Source organism: Phlebotomus argentipes, unplaced genomic scaffold (assembly GCF_947086385.1).
Source record: "Phlebotomus argentipes unplaced genomic scaffold, Phlebotomus argentipes genome assembly contig_2, whole genome shotgun sequence".
NCBI lineage: Eukaryota > Metazoa > Arthropoda > Insecta > Diptera > Psychodidae > Phlebotomus > Phlebotomus argentipes.
The window spans coordinates 2,246,105-2,265,835 of record NW_026776162.1 but is presented as its reverse complement, the minus strand read 5'-3'; the positions used below and the strand labels follow the sequence as shown (position 1 = coordinate 2,265,835).

Below are 19,731 nucleotides of genomic sequence, written 5' to 3'. Positions count from 1 at the left end.
AGTTTGCAGCAAATTGCATGCCACTTGCACATATTTTAGCGATGAAAAATGTTTTGGGAAATCAGTTAAACGCGCCGCTCTCCAGTTCTTGCAGGGTTCAATTACGCTAAGTTGCTATCGAGTGGCCTGAAGTCGGCGGAACGAGCCAAGCTCGCATCAACTTTCAATTCAATTAATCATGGGGAGTCCTTCTTCTGGAGCACTCAGCGAATAATCCAGATTGATTATTGAGACGGAAATGTGGACAGCGAAGATCTCAATTGATGGTCTCGAAATTATGCGGAGAAGACAGATATTCTTTCAATCTTGATGAATTACTTCGATTTTATTTGAATACACGGCTCGGCTGTTGGCAGTCTCATTGCGGCAGAGTTTTTTCTTCTGAAAAATCTCAGAGGCATACTTAAAGTCGAAAACCACTGGCGACAAAACCGAATGTGAGTGAAGATTTCTCTAAATAATCTTCACGACTTTTTAATGATAAGCAGAAAGCGATGTTTTTGCCAGACAGCGAACTATTTTAGGTGTTGGAATATGATTCGATGAGCCAGTATTTATAAGGGATCTCGGAAGATTCAATATCTTCAAGAAAAAACGAGATAATCGGAAAAGGAGTTGTATTCTGCTACGAAAAATTGTGATCTTCAAGATGAAATAAAAGTTGGGTAACTTTTTCTCTTGCTAAGTTTGAAGGATGTAATAGATTTTGATTAGATGTGTAAATAAATAGGAATAATTGATAAATTGAGTTTAATCTCAATCCACTTGCTGAATCCTTAACCTACCTCACTAAATTCGTCTCTTTGACTGCTGCGGGCGTCCCAAAATTGCTTTTGCAATTCAATTTATAGTAAAACCACATCGTCCATGTTATTTATTAAAACGTTTAATAACAAATTTACTTTAACGAAATACTTTAACAAATTTATTAAAAATTACATTTACTTTGGCAGAGCGATTTGCTAACAGATCCAATTTAGCCAACACACGGGCACGACAAAGAAGGATGAGGCGAAAACCAAGGTAGCCGGAGGGATGTTTGTAAATCAACATCAATTAAATCGCTACTCGTCAGCGGGCTGCAAATTGCTACCTGAAGGGGATTGACTCGTTGATGAGATCCACAGCCCGGAACTTGGCTGCGTCGTTCTCCAGCGAGTCTGAGATGCACTCCTTCAGCGTCTTGCCGTTGCAGGCCTCCGTGAAGGAGCACGTCTGATCCAGGGATGAAGTGGCGACTTGGCCGAAGCGCAGGGGACTCGTGGGATGGACCAGAGCCTTGGTGCTGCTGCCAGAGGCGCTGGGCAGACTCTCCGCCGAACTGGCGGAGCAGCCAAAGTCCCGCCCGAAGCCCTGGGAGTCCAGAAAAGGGACATGACTGACGAATTTGGCGTTGTCTTTGGCGCTGTTAACTGAGCCTCGCTTCGCGAACATAAACATTTCGTTGGGCATCTGTGGCTTCTGCGGCTGAATCTGATGAATCACCGCTCGCTGGCTCACCGTGGCCGATTTCTGAGGCATGGACATCTTCTTCATCTTGCCCATGGCACCGGCCATCCGGGGGTCCAGCTCGTCCTCGTAGTCGGACGAGGGGCTGGGCGTGAGGGACAGAGACTCCTCAAATCGATTTATGTAATTGCTACCCGTGCCAATCTGCAAGCATGCAAATGGGATTCCGTGGCTCAATGGTGTCATTTCCATATCCCATAAAGAAAAAAAGGCCTTACCGAGACAGAACTCAGCCTCGACGTGACACTTTGGATGTCGGACACGGAACTGGAATAGTCGCCGTTCTCACGTTCACGCAATCTCGTCACGGCTCCGGGCTGACGGCTGTATCGGCGGGAATGGCCATTGCGATGGGGCAGGGAAATGTCTCCGGCTGACCTCAGGGATATCACACCGGCCTCGTCCGCTGACTGAGGGCTGAAGAACACTTGGTCATCCTGGAGAGAGAGAGAGAGAGAGTGGCGAAATGGCATCACGTAGGGGCCATAATCGGGGGGTCGAACAACTAAATAAATAGACTCGGAGGTGGGATTTGTTTGCACGACCAATTCCGCTCGTTGGAATTGAGCAGGTGATTCAGTACTTTCGCGACGACAATTGCATGTCAGACTGTTGGACTTTTGTGCTAAGAGTGTTGGCAAATATTTGGAAAATGTCGTGTCATTCATGCTGCAATTCAACCCTTTTGTGCAGCTTCAAAGTTCTCTGGGATCTTGAGTGGAATTACTTGAGAATAAAGACTTTACTTGAAATTGTTCTATATTGCGAAAGAATTTCATAAATAAATAATGAGCAGAAAGACACTTTATCCGAAGGGAAGTGAGGAAAATAGATTTTTCCGAACTGGTAAAGTAATTAATAATGTGCAAAAACTATTTTGTCTGAATTTTCCTCACAGGAAAGTTTGAGAGAAAACGAATCAAACACTCATTATAAGTCAAAACTTTGATTTACCTGCAAGAGTTTAACACAAGATTTAATTTGATAACTTTTTATGTTCTTGAATCTTCTGGAAAGTTTACTATAACGCTTGGGATTCAGGATTGACTACTCAAGAAGGTGACTGTGCAAAAAATTATCTAGATTGATCCTCTAATTCTGTAGATAAACACTACTGACTCACCTGCATGTGATCCAGCTGACCAGCTTCAGCGCGGCGCGACATGAGAAATTCATCCGTGTCATTGGCATAGAGCGGTTCGTCGTACCACTGGCGCGGGAGTCTGGCCGCCAGTGACGGATGCGTCCCCACGAAGGCTCCTCTGGCGGCGTCATCGTACATGTATGTGGAGTCTGAATGGAGAACGCGGAGGGGGTTTTAGTGCAGGGAAGACTCACAATACAGTCGGACGTAATATGATAGCGTGCAGTTTTGAATTGAAATAAAAGAGAGAAAGAGTGCAAACTGTCTCCCAGGGAGAAGATATCAGTCGGATGGAGGAACAAAGGGCACACCCGAAGAATGAGAATTAGGTCCATCACGTTGCATTACGTGAAATTTGATGCAACGGCGAATGGCAGCCAAGGGAAATTAGCGAACAGATGAACATATGCAGTCTGAATCAGTCTCAATTGCACAATTCCTTGCGATGGCTTTTGTGAAAACTTGCAAACTTCTTTTTCTCCCTCTCAGCCATTGGACTGAAAAGTGTTCCCCAGCGAGTCGTTAGAAACAAGGATTCTTTCTTTATTCTGTTGGTTTAATTTGTAATATTGACACTACAAATTCACTTTAACATAGCGACAATACAGCGAAAATGTGTTTCTATTCCCAAAACTCCAGTCCCCTCAAGTCAGTGGCAATTCTTGAAAAAATACTTGCATTTCCCCTTAGTGAAAATGTCTGAGGAAAAATCACAAACCGAAGTGAAATAAACATTTCAAATGGGAGACAGAGAGGAGATTATCACTCTGCTTTCAATCAAAACAATTTATTTTTGCCACTCAAGTGAAAACACGAGAAGGAATTTGCATAGCAATTAAGACTTCTTTCTCTTCCGTTTTTTCACGCCACGCTTCACATCAAATACAGTCCAATATTGTTCCTTCGCTGATTGAATAATAATGGGCAGGGAGGCGAAATAAATTACCTGGATGGCCGTTTCTACTCATTTGCTGGAGTCCTCGCTGGATGTCGCGCAGAATCTGAAATGAATGCAAATGACTAAATTATCACTGAATTATCTTTCCATTTGACGTCCATTCATCTTCTCCATGCGACAGTTTTTCCTCGGGTCTCAATAGATCTGCGTGTCTCTGAGTTGCTGCCGACAAAGTATTGTAATTGCATCGATCAACATAATTTCGAAATCGAAGTCGCACAACCAATAATCAAGGGAATGTCATTTCGTGAGGAATTACCATTTAGGAATGTGAAATGGAGATTTACATCTGCAAGACACTGAGAGAAAATTGCTTCTGTGCATTTTTTCCCCGGCAATATCTCATTGGCATCAATTGATAAATTGTATCTGAAAACTCCCTTCTGCATTGCCCCACAGTTGATCCGCTATCTCGCGAGTGTCTCACGGAAAAGAGAGATAAATAATTTACTGGATGGCGAGATACTTGGCAATCAGACTCTTGATCTCTCTGCCCATGATTGCTTGAGTGAAGCGGAGGCGCGCTGCACAAAAAGGCCACAATGACATGAGGGCACTTCAATAGCTTTCACAGAGTCCACCTCCATAAACAGTGCATTCAATCCATTTACTGGCCCTCCCTCGCCCACTGAAAAACTACACACCACCCGCAAAATTAATTGCTCGACTTCGGGAGGAATTTGGGTGGATGCCAAAATATTCCACCGCCAAGTCTCGTTCCACCTCTCGCGACCGCCATCCTCCCACTTTCAAGCGTCGGGAGCAGAAAAATGCAGAAACATTTATGGAATTGTGACAAAGTTATGCAATGCAGTTGTATTTACTGGCGCGGGAAAGTTTAATAGTGTTTTCCTACCTCCTCATGCTCTCGCTGGTACTTCTCCCTCTTCCTCAGGGCGTCCTCCACTTTGAGTCGCTGGATTGTTTGCTCGAAGCCCAAATGCGTCCGCCCGTTCAATTGGAATTGTCGCATTCGATCTGTGGCGGGATTCTGTTGGGTGACAATCGCCCAAAATTAAATTAAACCCCCTCTTCTCTCTGCACTCTTTCATCGCCAAAATTCACTTACTCGTAGCTGGTGAATTGTGCCATTCTGCAGAGTGGCCTTTTCCCGCCTCTTCACCGTCTTCAGTCCTTTGAGGAGCCTCCCGAGAGTCATTTTCTTCTTCTTCTCAGCATTTTCTGTGCAAAAGACGATAGGATATGATGAGAAATGCTCAAAAGGCACTAAAAGTGTGGCAAGAGTTTGAATTTGCACTGAAGGTATTCAAAAAGATCAGCGTGAAATAATCTTGGTCTTAAATCTCTCTGCAATTGCGTTATACGCTGGAAAAACCCCATTTCATATCCAAGGAAAAATCGGAAAAACTCCGTAAACTCCTGCGCAGAATTTTTGGCGGCAAATGGGCTGTTTTTTCACCATCCCTCACACCGTTTCGCTATAGCTTTACGACTATGTGTGAATGGTGGGCTAACCTGATGGAGGTATATCACAATAGAGTTGGGCAGCTGTGTTGAGGGGCGTCGGGTTGCTGGTGCCGTAGATGGGCTGCGGCGCCTGGAGGTGCTGAGGCGAGTTGTTGTGAGAATTGAGTGGCCGTCGTGCCACTTTTTGAGCATAGACACCATAGCCGAACCCATAAATTTCGTCCTCCTCCTTATCCGATAGACAACTCGAAGGCTACACATAGGGATGTGGCGCAGAAATACAAGAAGCTGTAATTAGTGGTCGAGGGGATTCGCTTCATGGATTACACTTACAGAGTACTTCCCAGGCACGTAGATGGGCTGGCTGTGACTGTTGGGCAGGCCGCTGGAGCCGGGACTGCCCTGGTGGCCGCGTTTCATGCTGTTCCGCCGCGGACTGATGTTCGCCCATGCCGCCACTCGTTCGTTCTCCAGAGACACCAGAACCTCCTCAAAGGGCGCCCCCAGCAACTCACAGTACACCGATGCCAGTCCCTCCAAGTGACCCCGGCCGCCGTCCTGCGGGCGAGAGAAGAGAGAGAGAGAGAACTTCATTAGAGCCGCAGTGGCAGAATCAATTGGCACATCTTGGCCTGAAATTCCTAGGAGATGGAATGCGGCAAAACTTTCCAAACTCCCTTCGCACACACATTCGCCATTGATGGAGCAGAAACAGCTCCAGCAGGGGGTGAACTGACAGTAATTTTGTCAAATCTACACATTCACGCAGGGGTGAATTGCTGTGATGAAGTAATTTGGGCTTGTTTAATGTATGACCCGTCAAGTATGAGGCAAAATTGCTCATCTATTACATCAAATGTCGACAGGGAGACTAATTTCTGCCACATTCAGCAAATTTCTATTCGATATTGCATTAGAATCATTAAGCTGTAATATATCAATTCCATTTGGCTTTGCGGGCCAAATTTCAAAACCATGCCAAAACTCATGATGAGAGCGGCATTCTTTGCAATATTGCATACTTCTTAACCAATATGATTTTCCGCCCAAAAGCTCTCATGTTCAGTGAATGCGCCACACAAATATCCATTTCACAAGCGACTTATCGTTGACCAGCGCCAGCTGGAGTTGTGCATGTTTTGGGGAGCACAAAGAGAAAATCCGGAAACGATTTCTAATTTGTAGAATAACATTCCTGCTCTCAACATCGTATGCCCAATTGTTTGATGTGAACAAGGGAGCATTTCTGTGGGATACACACTGTATGGCTATGGCTTGTTCCGGAACGAATTATCAAATCCCAGCTTTTCCCATGCTTGAGCATTTCATCAATAACAACCACCGAATGTGTGAAAATCCGAGAAATTTTCCACCTCACAATTTTGGGTATTTCGCCAAACTAATTTCTCCGCAAGGACGAAACTCTGGATGGGGCGGAGTGACAACTTCCTTTCATTATTCAAATTAAACGTGCAGGGGCTCCGTCTACACTATCCATTATTTAGCCATGAAAACCCGGAACATCCTTCTCGCAAAGTGGCGAAGATTTTCACAAAATGGCTCTGGCTTGAGGAGCCACCCCGAGAAATCTTGGGCGGAATTCCATCCCGAGGGAGGAATGGCAGGTCTGTGAATGGGGGAAAAAGAGAAGATGTAACGCAATTAGTGCCACTCAGAATGAATTGCTTCTTTGCCGGTGAAACACTTCCTCTCATTGTTCGAAGACCCACACATGGCTCCGCAATTGGCAAGTTTTTGGTGAATGAGAAGACCAACTTTTCGGTGTGGATACATCACGGGGTATATGTGTAAATATTATTCTTAAATATTTATGAAATGTGGAACTGTTGAAGTGATTGATGTGGTTTTGAGTTTGCCCGGGTGAAAAACTTTCCAACTAGTTAAGAAAGTCATTTAACATGGAAACTTTGTGTTCTTCTATTAAATTAACCACTTTACAGAGATTAAGATTGCCGTTCATGAGTATTTATTTTGCGTAAATAAACGGAGACGACATGCTGAGGAACTTTATTTTCACACTTCAATTCGAGAGGACGAAGTTATCACTGCGTCGTGGCCTAGTTTCACCCACCAAAACTGTCTCTCAAAGTAATCATCACAGCCGATGATGCTAATTGTGTGAAAATGCCCGTGACGAGCAGAATCTGTGCAGGTGTTTCACGATGAAAAGTCGTGCTTTTGTGCGGAGCAGCAGACAATGTGTTAAATCAAGATAAATGCCAAATTGTAAGCACAATATTTTCTCCTCTCTATTTGATTTCATATTAAATGCGACACTGGTGAACGCCGAGAAAAACACTGCAATCTGTTGTATGGCATCGGGATGGAAAATGGTATTTTCTGTTGGAGGAGCATAAATTCAAGACAAACAAAAAAAATCCACCTCGTACAACTTTCATTCAATAACGACCCACTCTGGGGTGGAAATCAAAGGAAAATAGAGATGAATCGCAGCCCCATATAATCCCCTTGGCATAAAAGCCAGACCAGATACGAAAATGAGAAGGGAAGACGGACTAAGGAAAATTCTTGGCACAGCAATCATTCCTCGTTCTGTAAGAAAATGTTATGCACTCAGGAAAAAATGTAAATACATGCGATAAAATTTCTCAGTCAACAGAAGATCGTATTAAGCTGAGAAGTTAGAAGAAATCCGCTTAAAGATAATCCTTGTATAAATAGTTTTTCACTAACATTTTCGCAATTTCTCTTCATATATTATTACTGCTTTCACTCATTATGTCTCGAAAGCAAATTGAAGAAAAAGTTGAATCAATTAAAACCTCACCGCAGCATGAATTTCCCGAGTGTTGGATAATTCCTCGATAAGCGCGTTACAAAATAGGGGAATTCTTCGTCTGTGGAGTGCATTTTTTGCTACGGTTCGTTCCTTTGAGGCCGCCCGCTAATGGAGCAAATGGAGGGACTCGAGCGAGGGAATTCAAGGGTGGTCTGCGACAAAATTGCGTGCAAAAGACGCCCTCGTGTTGAGGCGACCACAAATGAATGCAGTAAGTTAGTTAGACTCATTCAAGTCTCCCCTAGGCAGCAGATAAGTTGTGTCACTCACCCGGCCGCCCTCCTTTGAGTTATCTCTCTGTTGCGTGTCCTACGTGAGATTTGGCGCACACAATGTGTGTGTTTTCCGCATTTTCTCCGCAAATTGCCCAGACGAATCCGGTGGCATTGAAGGGGAATCATTACGCACGAGAGTTGAAGGAATCTTGCTAAATTGCACTTTATATTCCCAGTCATTTCCACAAAGCGATGAGAGTGAATTCCTGCCACTGTGTTGTATGTGTGTGTGTGTATATAAATTAATTAATTCCGCACTTTTACTGAGGCCACGGAGAGACCATTTGGAGCAATATTGGGGATTTTGCATGAGACACGCCGAAAAGAATCCAATCGACACGCTTCCGAAGGCACGTTCCCATTGCAAAAGGATGTAAAAACATCTGAAGGAAAATAATTTTGCAGCAATAAAATTATTTACAGCGCCCGTAAATTCCCCGCTTCCGCCTTGCCCGCCCTAACTAATTTTGAAGCAATATCAAATGGAACATTTAATTTTACAATCACATTAAATTTGTACGTGGGCCGCGTGAAATCATCCGATTTTTTTTGCTAATCCCTTCAGACAATTCACCCTCTGGCATTCCATTTCATCTCGCGCCCGCACAATGCAAATTAAATTCCTGACATGAGGAGAGAGGGTTGAACAGCATTCTGTGAATTCCCTTTGATGATTGTGCAATGCAATTCAAATCAAAATTCATAAATAATGCCACATTTTACGCGCTTTCCGACAGCAACATTAAAACTGGGCGTTTTACGCAATGGCTCTGCAGCAGGTGTGCATGAGCTAAATGTGATATTATTGCGGAGCATTGGGTGCATAATTGACCAATAGTTAATGGAAATTACTAAAGAATGGCATGTGGTTTTTCCCTGACAAAGGACACTGAGTCTGGCTAACCCGCATAATGCCATGTGAATTTGCACTCCCCTTGGAGCTGAGTAAGGACATCCCAGAGCGAGGCAGCGCCGATGGTGCGACCGCCGAAGAGCAAACCTCCGGCGACCAGAGATGGTGTCCCACAGCACGTCCATCAGGCGACCAGGGTCATAAATTTCGTGTAAAAAATATGTATATGTCGGAGCTCGTAGCAGGAAACCACACATCCAGCTTGATTGCATGGCGCAAAGTCGCTTCCACTCCACATTTATCGCCAACCTCAATGGGATGTATGAATTACAAATAAAACGAAGGATGATGATCTCTGAATTTATGATAAGACGCTCCTCTAATCCACATAAATTGCCCCCATTTTCCCCTGAGTGGCCATAGCCAGAAGACACACTCACCGGCAGCATTTATTCAAATTCGTGGATCATTTTCTGTGACGAAGTGGAGAAAATCAATTTCCTCCTTTCACGCCTCAGAGAGGATGAAACACTTCTCTTGGTGAGTAATGTTGACTCCCCCCCAAAGGAGGAGAGGAGAAAAATGCGCGCGCTATCTCCCAAATCAACATTTATCACTAATTGTCTGGCTGCTCTTTTATTTCTTCGCGATGAATAAAGAATATTAATTGCTTTTAAATGTGTCTGAGACAGTTTGTTCGTGATAAATGGAATCGAATTTCACATTTTGTGTTGAGTAAATTTGCGCCTTCGTCGACAGAAAATATTAGTAGCATCTGCTTCACTTGAAGTCATTAGTCTGTCACTCGGGGACCAGAAGGAAAGGAAGGAGGAAGCAATGAGGATCCTCGCAATCACAGTCACTCATCTAAAAATGAATTTCAAATGGTGCTTAGCGGGGAAAACAGACAATTTTACTCAACACGGAGAAGATAAAGAAAGTGCTCTATCAAAGAGCCGTCAGAAGCCCTGAGACAGAGCACCGAATTAAATAATCAATAATTCTCTCAATTAGTACAAATGGAGTCTCACACGAGTGTCATGAACTGACTTGAAAGAAACCCATTTCAGGGCTTCTGTCATTCAGTCATTCACGGAATTGCATAGGACAGAGTTGATAAATTGTAGATTGAACTCTCTTAGGATATCGTGTACCACATACTTTGGCTTATTTCATCAATCATCCAAGCAGAAATTAATTAAATTAAGCTTAGGTGCTTTTGTTGAAACTTTCTTACAGGCAAACTGTATTATTTTTCAAAAACAATGCCCTTTTATGCGTCATAAAACTTTTCGGCTTTTTTTTTTACAAATGCACCCCTGGCAACTTTTTAGGTCGCCAAGTACGAATAATGCGGACGTGTGAAAAATGCCCAACAACCAGGGATAAAGTGAAATTGTGAATATGTGTAAAATGTTGAAAGAGAAGCAACATTCTTTGCAATATGTGCGGATGAAAAAAGAGGGACATCTGTACAATAGAGGCGCAGGGACACACAAAAGGACTGTCCCTAAACGAATTTGTTCAGTTAATTGGTCTGAAAATATTTCCAATATATCGCTCGCTAAAGGTGTACACAAAGCTCAAAGCCCAGCACAATCGATGGCATTTCAGTCAGCAAATTCCCTCTGAGGCGTCGCCTGTATGACGATTTACTTAGACACACGTGTCAGTAATTCGTTATCGCACGTGGGATGAGGCGGAATCCCCAGAATTTGCATGAATGAAATGGGGAGCCATAAATTTCTCTCTGGCACATCCGAACAAGCTTCCGCTCCTCAAGAGCGCCCCGAGACGTGTCCCATGGATGCAAACAAGTGTTGCAATCTATTATTTAATCACCCCCAGAGCCAGCGTAAGAACTCCATTTCGCCAAAGTCGCAGTGAGAGTGGCGCAATTTTATCCCAATTGTGACGCGGCGCGCTCAATTCACTCTTCATCCCATGGCATTTCTGGGGCCGAGCGCGTATCATTAAATGATTTCCCCCCCAACCGCTTCCGATCTCAATAGACGCGCCAATGTGAAAAAATCCAATTTTCTGCTGATGGGTTGACGGAATTAAATACACGTTCATGTCTCAAGTATTAAACATTCTCCGTACTTCATTCCCCCGAACGTCCCGTCAGACACGATGCCGTGTCAATGGCATCAGAGTCGAGAAGCTCCACAATATATTCAATTTATTTTTAAAAGCTCTCGCCGAGTGTTTGCACTTAAATCCGTCATTCATACAGCAATTTTTATCACTGCGACTTTCCCTCTTGTCGGCCCATGCTCTCGCATTTTCCGGCCAAGAGATTGGGCGCGAAGGAGAGCTCAAAGCCCCTATATTTATGGGTCGTGTGGATATTGAGGTGCGAAAAGGTCTCCTTGGCAGCTTATGTAAATGGCTTGGAGTGCCAAAAGAAGTCGAATATCACCGACGATAATTGAAAGGAATTCATCTTGACTGGATATTGATCCAGTGATTTAAAGAGTGACTGGGATTGAATAGCGGATCCCTTGCTGATATTTGAGATTATATATACTTTTGGGTGGGATGGAATTGGATACTGCCACTTTAGCCGGATCATAAAGCTAGCGCGGTGTATTTTTTTTTCCTCCTTACGGATTTCACGTGCACGAAGATGTCTCAATTCCATGTCTTCTCGTGCTCGGGGAAATCACAGGCCAAATCGTGCTCTGAGACGGATCTCATCAGAATGTTTTTCCGCCTCAGCGACCAAATGAGAGCTCTCGAAGCACACTTTCTCGCCATTCTCATTTGATAAATATCCCGAAAGTGATATAAATTCTCCTGCGGCGAGGGGGCGGAGGCGGGCAAATGGAATTGTTTCGCTGTGGATCACTGAATGATGGTTCACACTCATTTTGGAAACTGTGAAAGTCTCTGTCTGTGAAGCCCGGATAATCATTTGTCCACATTTACCATGGCAGGCCGAGAGAGCCCCCTTTGGTAGGCACAAAGAGATGCCTTATCGCCGATTCGTTGACCATTTGTGAATGATGACGGTGGCCTTTTCCACATTCCACGCCGACATTGGTTTCTGTCACTGGAACGGGGAACCCTTATCGGGTTCAATTTTCTCCGTCAGCCACATGAATGTACACGGGATAATTGTGGATGTCGAGGGGCCACCTTTCTGGTGGTCATAAAGAAGTCAATTTGGGAAGAGGAGACAAACCTAGCAATTATCGACTGATACAAATTTAAAAGGCAGCAGCAACAAGAGAAAAAACGACAACCCCAGTTCCGCTGTATCTGCCGAACAAACAGTCGAAACAATTTAATTTTATTCTCTTCACTTTGTTTATTCTTCGTGCTTCTGCCCCAGCCCACCGAACTCAAGTCCATGATACTGTGGATTGATGAGGTCGACCTTAATGGCTCTTCTGCCAACCACACAAATCCAAATGCGCAGCGGTGGAAAATTAAAATGCATTCCCAAAGTTATTTTTATGTGATTATGCTAATAGTGATGAGAGATTAATTCCCTCACATCCCAATTTCGACGTTGCATCCAAAGGTGCCTGCCACAAATGCATTTGCGTGTGAAAGTGCGCCCTTTTGGGCAATTTCATTCTAGAGCATCCTTATCTCGAGTGCTTCTAAGAAATTTACACTCAAGGAATTTCCGAGAATTCGGCCTTTGGCATGCCTTGTCACTCACCGAAGCACGCCTCAGGCCAACCACATAGTGATATCGACTACGCTCTTTCTTCGAGACGCTGTTGCGTGAAGTGTTTCGCGAGGAAATTAAATTGCCTCTCAGTTTGATTCGGAGAGCAAATCGACGGTGGCACAAGATCGCGATAAAAGTGTCATGCACAGAGACGACGCAGAGAGTCTTTGCATACCTGCAATGACGAGCCCCTCTAATCCTAATTATATCCGAGGGAAACCTTTCTCCTCTGTCGTCGCATGAGGTGAGAAAAGGGCAATCGATGCAATAATTCTGTATCATCTGCAATTTTCCCTGGGAGTGCCATGAACTACACCTTCCAGCGCACGCTGGAGCGACCTTCGGCTTGAGAAGAAGAAACACGGTGGCAACGACCGTTGAGCAATTCATTCCAATCGTGACGCCCCTGAATGTGGCTCCAGCTGCGGCATGTTTTCCATTTGTTTTTGTGGATTCTTTTTCGCTAAATTGATTACCTGGCCTGAGAGCCGCTCGCTTCCTGGTTCTCAGGGAGTGGAAAAGTTTCTCTTGCAACACTGAGAGCCTAACAAGTATTGAGTCATAACGAGTTCTAATGGATGCCTTCGGAGAAGCTTTTCAATCAATTTTATTTGATCGGTGATTTCGCCTCATGCAAATCGACTCAATAGACTTTGATCTGAGATGAAATATCTCTTGGGCTTCAAGTCCGATTGACTGGCAATCGATGTAATTTGTTCTCTTTGTTGGCAGCGCTTCTGGAGGGACAAAGACATTAGGTGTGGAAGAGGCATGAAGTGAACATTAAAATACGACATCTGATTTACCTTTGACACGATAATCTTGTTCGTTTATCGAGCATATTTTGCAATGTTTTCCGCCACTTGAACTCCTCTATATGTGTACATTTAAATGAATTGTCTATTTTCATCATCATCACACACTCGAAGGCATCGTGAGGATTAATCGACACCCGGGCAATGGGCATGAGAGCAGACAATTTTTCGAGATGGTTAGCCGTAAAAAGAAATGGTGGAATTAAATTTTCAGATAATCCCCCCTCAGAAGAGCCGGCAGACTCTTGGCAATGTGCCTTCGGGGCATGATATTACAATGATGTCCCATATTGTGCATAATGTTCTCCACGTAGAGCAATTGAATTTCGTCAGAGACTCACCGGTGTGGAATATGGATGTGAAGTCAATCGGATTGAGTCAGCGTTCAGCTGCTCGCGAACAAGGGATGCAATGTCATTGGGCGGTGGGGTGTCCCTGCCCTCGAGGATCTCCCTGCTGCCAGACAGCCCATTCGGTTCGCTGAGCACAAAGTACAGATTCGTGGCTCCCTTCTCGCGCAGCTGCCGGATCGACTTGAGTAGCTTGTGGCGATGATCCGTGATCTGCACGCCGATGGCATCGAGATCGGGATCGCCGATCTGCTTGCAGATCTCCAGGTCGTCGTACCCGTTATCGAGGAAGCCCTCGGAGTACTGGGACAGGCCCAGGGCCTTCAGCCACTCGCACACGATATTATTGGCAGCCATTGTTCCTGAGAGAGCACTTCAGATCCACTTCACTGAGGGTTCATGATCCGCACCCCACTGTTCACGAGACAAACACTTCACTACACATGCGATGGCGAGATCACATTTTACTTCTAGTCGATTAATCAACTTCCTGAGTGCCTTTTTTAATTACCAGCGAGGCAGGTGCAGCTCATCCAGCGCGCGGACCTGTGAGTCAGAGGAAAGGAGTTCAACGAGGGACGAAAAGAGGAAACCGAACTGAGAGGGTGGACGACCCTTCTGCCATTTGTCTTTCGCAGCCCAGGCCAGAGAATATCCACCAATTTTCATCGCCTCTGGGGAAATATCTCTCCTCTCTCTTCTGTCTCTTGTTACAAGATGTACCGAAAATGTAATAAAATGAAACTCAATCAAGCATCGAATTGTCGACAGTGACAAAGAACTTCACTTATTCAGCCCAAACAGGAGCATCTTGATTGCGTTTATTTATGATTCGTCCCCTCTGTTGTTGTGCAATAAAAATAAACAATAAATTTTTCGTATTATGAACTTTGTGCCTCAACTTCGCTATTCATGAAATTTCCACCCCTAGCCATATCACCTGCTCTCATCAGGAGCTTCTCTAGGAGACACTCGAGAGCCTCATCGTGGCCCTGAGAGTTTATGGTGTCTTCCGCAAAATTGAAACCCCCTTGCAGGGTGGCATCATTGTGGATTTCGCTCACGTGCGAAATGCGTTCGCAATGAGCCAACCCGGGGGGCGGAGGTGGGAAGGGTGGCCGGAGGAAATGAATTTATAGTCGATCCCTCTTGCTCATGTCACAGTGCAATTACACGGAATGGGGAAATTGCAGATTGAAGCCCAAAGATTTCCACACAACACAAGATCCGACCGCTTGTGTGTGTCTGTTGTGCTTAGGAAACTAACACACAATAGTTGGCACAGCATTGGATTTCTTTATGCTGCCATCCACCTCTGGTGTGTGGTGTTATTAGTTTACTTGTTCAGCAGCACGGAATGTGAGACACAAAGAAATTCTTGAGATGCAGGTATGAGCGCGAGAGGCAGGAAGGGTAGCCACATTCTTCAATGACCACTGATATCCTCTCTGTATCATTTCACCATTCAAAATCACTGCACAATGTCAATGAGGTCCGGCTCCAAGTCGACTCTCACTGGATTCGACACATTATTGACACACAATGTCTCTGCACAAAATCACTGGCCAGCAACTTTGGGCCCTGAGGACAGCGAAAGGGAGCGATATCGCAGAGCGTGTGACACTGAAGCCAAGCGCAGAAACAATCCGCCACAGTGTGTAAATGGCGTTCGTTCCGAGACTGAATCCACGATGATGGTTCATTGAAGAGCAACGTCGCGGTAGAGCTGGAAACCGGTTCTCTCTCTCTCTCTCTCTCTCTCTCTGCCCATCCCCTCAGTCCGCACCCTTGCAAGAACTGCTGCTGCTGCTGCTGCTCTCTGTATAATCCCCGCGATTGCAATTCCCAATTCGGCTCACCAACACCATCGCCGCTTCCAGAGCTCTCGCCTTCTCTCCATGAACCCGAGCGCAGTCGCTCGGTTCCAGCGCTCTCTCATGTGCTCTCGCGAGGAAGAGAGAGCGCCCAAAGAGGGGGAGAAGTTCAATTTCCAGCAAAACGTTCCAGCGGCTTTGGAAGACGAGGAGAAGCGTTGGAATGGAGTGTATTCTCCTGTGTGGAAACGAGGCAACGGCGCTGGAAAAGCATGGCACGTATGATACATATGCGAATTCCGGAGAATTACTCATTTGTTCAGATTAAAAGCTTCCGTCTCGTTTTCATATTAAATTCACTCCGGCGGAAGATATGATCCAATTGAGGGTTGCTCTGAAATACAGAATCTCTTCAGGCCAACGAATGTTTCTCGAGCACGCATAATAACATGGAAAAAATATATGAAATCCATAAAGCAGTAGTTCACCGACATGAAGCATTTGCAATTACGGCTAATAGTAAAGAGATCAATTGAGAAAAGGGCTGTATTTCTGCAAATTACTTATTTTATAGCTCGCATTTTGCTTGAATGAAGGTAAGAATGAACTGTTATGAAAAGCGTGTTGCAATAAAAACCAGAATTCTATGGCAAAAGTGTATTTTTCACAAGTCAGGAAAATGCGATCACATGCATAAGTCTCAGGACAGTTTGATGTTAATTCCTTGTTTTGAATTGAAGTTCTCCGCGTAAATTCTCTCTTTTACAATTTTTGCCTAGAATCTAACGTTGATTAATAAATTGTGTGGAGATCAATTTTCTCGATCTGGAAATTCTCCTTTAACTGCCTTTAACGCTGATTGACATAAACACCTTCACAAAGTTAATTTATGTAAGTGCAAAGCAAATCTGTGGCATAATCATTGATTACTATCATCTTGCAATTAAGAGTTATACAATAATATATGCATTTTAGCACCTTGTGCATGAGTTGGAAGTTTCCATCAATGGCGCATCAACTTTGACCACTTTCTTAGAGGAATTTCCTCAACTCTTGATAAATCACCTCGTCAGGTGTTGGGGTTCAGATCACGTACGTAATGGCGTAATATTTTAAGGAGAGAGACACTAGAATCCCAACTTTGTTCCATACCATCATGAGTAAATTGTGCAATTCCACTAGCGCTCGTCTCGAAATCCCCCGAAAAAAAAACCCCTGAATGATTTTTATGCTAGGCAGAAGTGCAATCATGATGAATTTTTAAAGCTCCTCATCGCAAATTCATTTCAGGCTATTAATAAAGTTAATCTCGCTTTCACGTAAAAATCAGCACAAGCTATAAAACATTGTAATGTCGGTAATTCCGGTGAAAGCCACAGGGTAGTCAATTAAATAGTTGAAATTCCATGTGCTAAACCCCTAGAATAGTGCATTTTGAGAATTGCATATCTTTGGCGAGTGAAATTTGGCGATCAATCGAATTCAGTGGTTGGAGTGTTCATTTTTTACTGGGAATTTATTGGCAATTTCACATGCACAAAACAACAGTAAATCGTGAGAGAATGTATTGGCGAATTCTCCGAATGCATGCATCAATTGGTTGACTTCCTGGAGAGTCTAGTGCGAAAAATACATTATCAACTCCCCTGTCCCGACGACTAGTTAGAGCGACAAATTTATGTGTGCTACAAATGCTCAACAATGGACCCATTTATTCGAAACTAACCAAAAACTCTCACGTAACACGAGTGACAAAAGGCAACTTTTCTCGTGGATGGCAAAGGTCGCCATTGTGAGGTCACGTACCACTTCAATTTCCGTTTTGCTCCCTTGGGATGCAGAGAAAGTCTTCAATCACGGCCACCATTCGTCAAACCTGTGGTTTAATTTGATGAATGGTTAGACGCTTCCTCACCCGCTACCTCCCCAAAAGGAAAAAGGGGTGCCCCGAATGTCCTCATTAATTCCATCTCGCCCAAAGTCACAGCCAAATGTTTCACTCTCTCTCACTCTTTGTTGAGGATATTCTAAGAAATATATCGCTTCTCAAACTGTCACTGCGAGTCATTATGGCTTCCTCCGCCCTCCCTCCCGCTGGCTGTTGCTGGTGAGATTAAAGCCAATTTCAAGCGAAGTGCAAATATTCCAGAAATTGCTACTATATTTCACTGTTTACACTTTAATACATAGTCTGTACGTGGGAATAATGGAAAATAAAAATTCACAATTAAGAGATAAAAACCAATATATATTTGCAAAATGAAAACGATTCGCGCAATACTGTATTTCGCATATGGATATAAATGAGTGATATTTGATCTCGATGAGCAATACTGACTGGGAGTTTGTCGAAATTCACAAATGGATGCTCACCGAAATTCACGCTGTTCCTACTTTCCAGCAAACTGGCAGACAAACACGAAGGCGGCACATATGAAAATAAATAGGAGCCACCTGCACGGGAAATTTAGATTTTGCACACTCTGGGAGAGCTGTGGAAGCTCTTAGGAAAATGGCATAATTTGAGTTTTCCTTCCCACACATGCCATAAGATTATGTTGGGAGACGATGCAGTGAGTATAATTAGTTGGCTCCATAGCGATTCTCCTCTCCAATCCCACGCAGTGGAGAATTCGGGAGTGGCAAAGTGTGGTGAGAGTGGCAATGGAGGTCTAATTAAAATTGAAGTACATGGAAAGAGCATCGATTGCATTTACACAGTGAATTGATATTCACTTCATTCATAAATCTTCATTAAAGTTCCAGCAAGAACAAAGGAATCACTGAGAAATTGTTGATTGAGTGCTCGAGATAGCAATGGAGCTGTTTTACGCCTTCGCTCAAGTGGCATTTCTTGTAGGACCCATTTTTGACTTTATTACTCATAGTTCGGAACTCAGTGAGTGCATGATGAATGACTCTCGATAGTTGAACAGTTGTGTAGATTAGAATACAAAGAAGCTATTTTATTAGCACTTGCAGAAGTGCACTAACAATGTTTGCGGAGAATAACGAAGCCACCTCTGTTATTGGGGTTTCGGGAGAAACTCTTGGAAAATGCACCTGAAACTTTTAACCTCATTTTGCATGCATGCTCAAAGACAAAAGTTTCACGAGTACAGGTGAATTTGCTGATAAACACCAATCACACGTCGCTCCGCGTGAGCTTAGGAGTTGCTCAGTGGAGGACTGATGAGGCACATGTTTCGAGAACGTACAAAGTACATGATTATTCACCGTGCACAAGCGCTAATTAAATTCTGGAGTGACTACATATAGTACACTCACCATTAAGACTGATCCGTCAAATGGTTGCTTCAAATTTCAAATTAAAGCAGCTGATTTAATTCCATCAGCACTTGTACATTAAGATGTTACGGCTGTGCCGAAAATATGGGGTTGGCGACACCAGCACATCAACCCTGCACTGGAACTGATCGTTTCACCATCTTTGATGCATTAATCATATCGCTTGAGGGAATTGATTTCCAATGCAATATTTGCCCTTTGAAACGTCTTCAGTGAGTCTCAGTATAAACTGCACTCTGATTGATGGTTCCTTAATTTGAAGGGTGGCAAAGAATGAAGCGACGAAAAACGGTGGGATAAAATTTCGAAATATAGCAATACAATAAATTGCTGCACTTTAGCCATTTTACAAATGGGTCCCACTTCCCCTGGAAGAACGTCTGTTTTCAGAAAATCATTTCACACCACATTGGCTTTAAAATATCGCCTGCATCGCTCTCCTGGCCATACGATGGGGCCATTGTTCGTGCTGAAGCATTGCCCAAATTTCCAGTCTGCAGAACTGCGCGCCCCTTGACATCTCAAAAGATATTTCTCAAAAGTTGCTTTGCCAATTTATCAAATGTTGAGTGATTAGAGAGCGAGCAAACACTACACACATGGGCGGGTGTGGAACTGGATGTGGAACAAGCAAGAGAAGTTTACGAGTAAACTCATTAATGCGCTTCGGCCTCAATTTATGGGGGTAAATAGTAAATTTCAGTGTGTACAAGAACATAGTAAGCTTCATTTAATTACTCAACAACTTTAATTGGATGCTGGGTGTATGT

General features: G+C 43.9%; 2 protein-coding genes across 2 annotated transcripts; both read right to left on the bottom strand.

The window, feature by feature from the left end:
* Positions 1-864: 864 nt before the first annotated feature.
* LOC132264564 (uncharacterized) lies at positions 865-2,936 on the bottom strand. Its single transcript, XM_059764814.1, has 3 exons — positions 2,633-2,936; positions 1,728-1,946; positions 865-1,653 (listed from the first exon to the last, which is right to left on the bottom strand). The coding sequence occupies exons 1-3, from the start codon at positions 2,789-2,791 to the stop codon at positions 1,090-1,092; spliced, it is 942 nt and encodes a 313-aa protein (XP_059620797.1). The 5' UTR covers positions 2,792-2,936; the 3' UTR covers positions 865-1,089.
* A 498-nt stretch (positions 2,937-3,434) lies between these two features.
* LOC132264563 (uncharacterized) lies at positions 3,435-15,488 on the bottom strand. Its single transcript, XM_059764813.1, has 6 exons — positions 13,830-15,488; positions 5,373-5,597; positions 5,088-5,292; positions 4,681-4,793; positions 4,468-4,602; positions 3,435-3,654 (listed from the first exon to the last, which is right to left on the bottom strand). The coding sequence occupies exons 1-6, from the start codon at positions 14,193-14,195 to the stop codon at positions 3,532-3,534; spliced, it is 1,167 nt and encodes a 388-aa protein (XP_059620796.1). The 5' UTR covers positions 14,196-15,488; the 3' UTR covers positions 3,435-3,531.
* Positions 15,489-19,731: the final 4,243 nt, after the last annotated feature.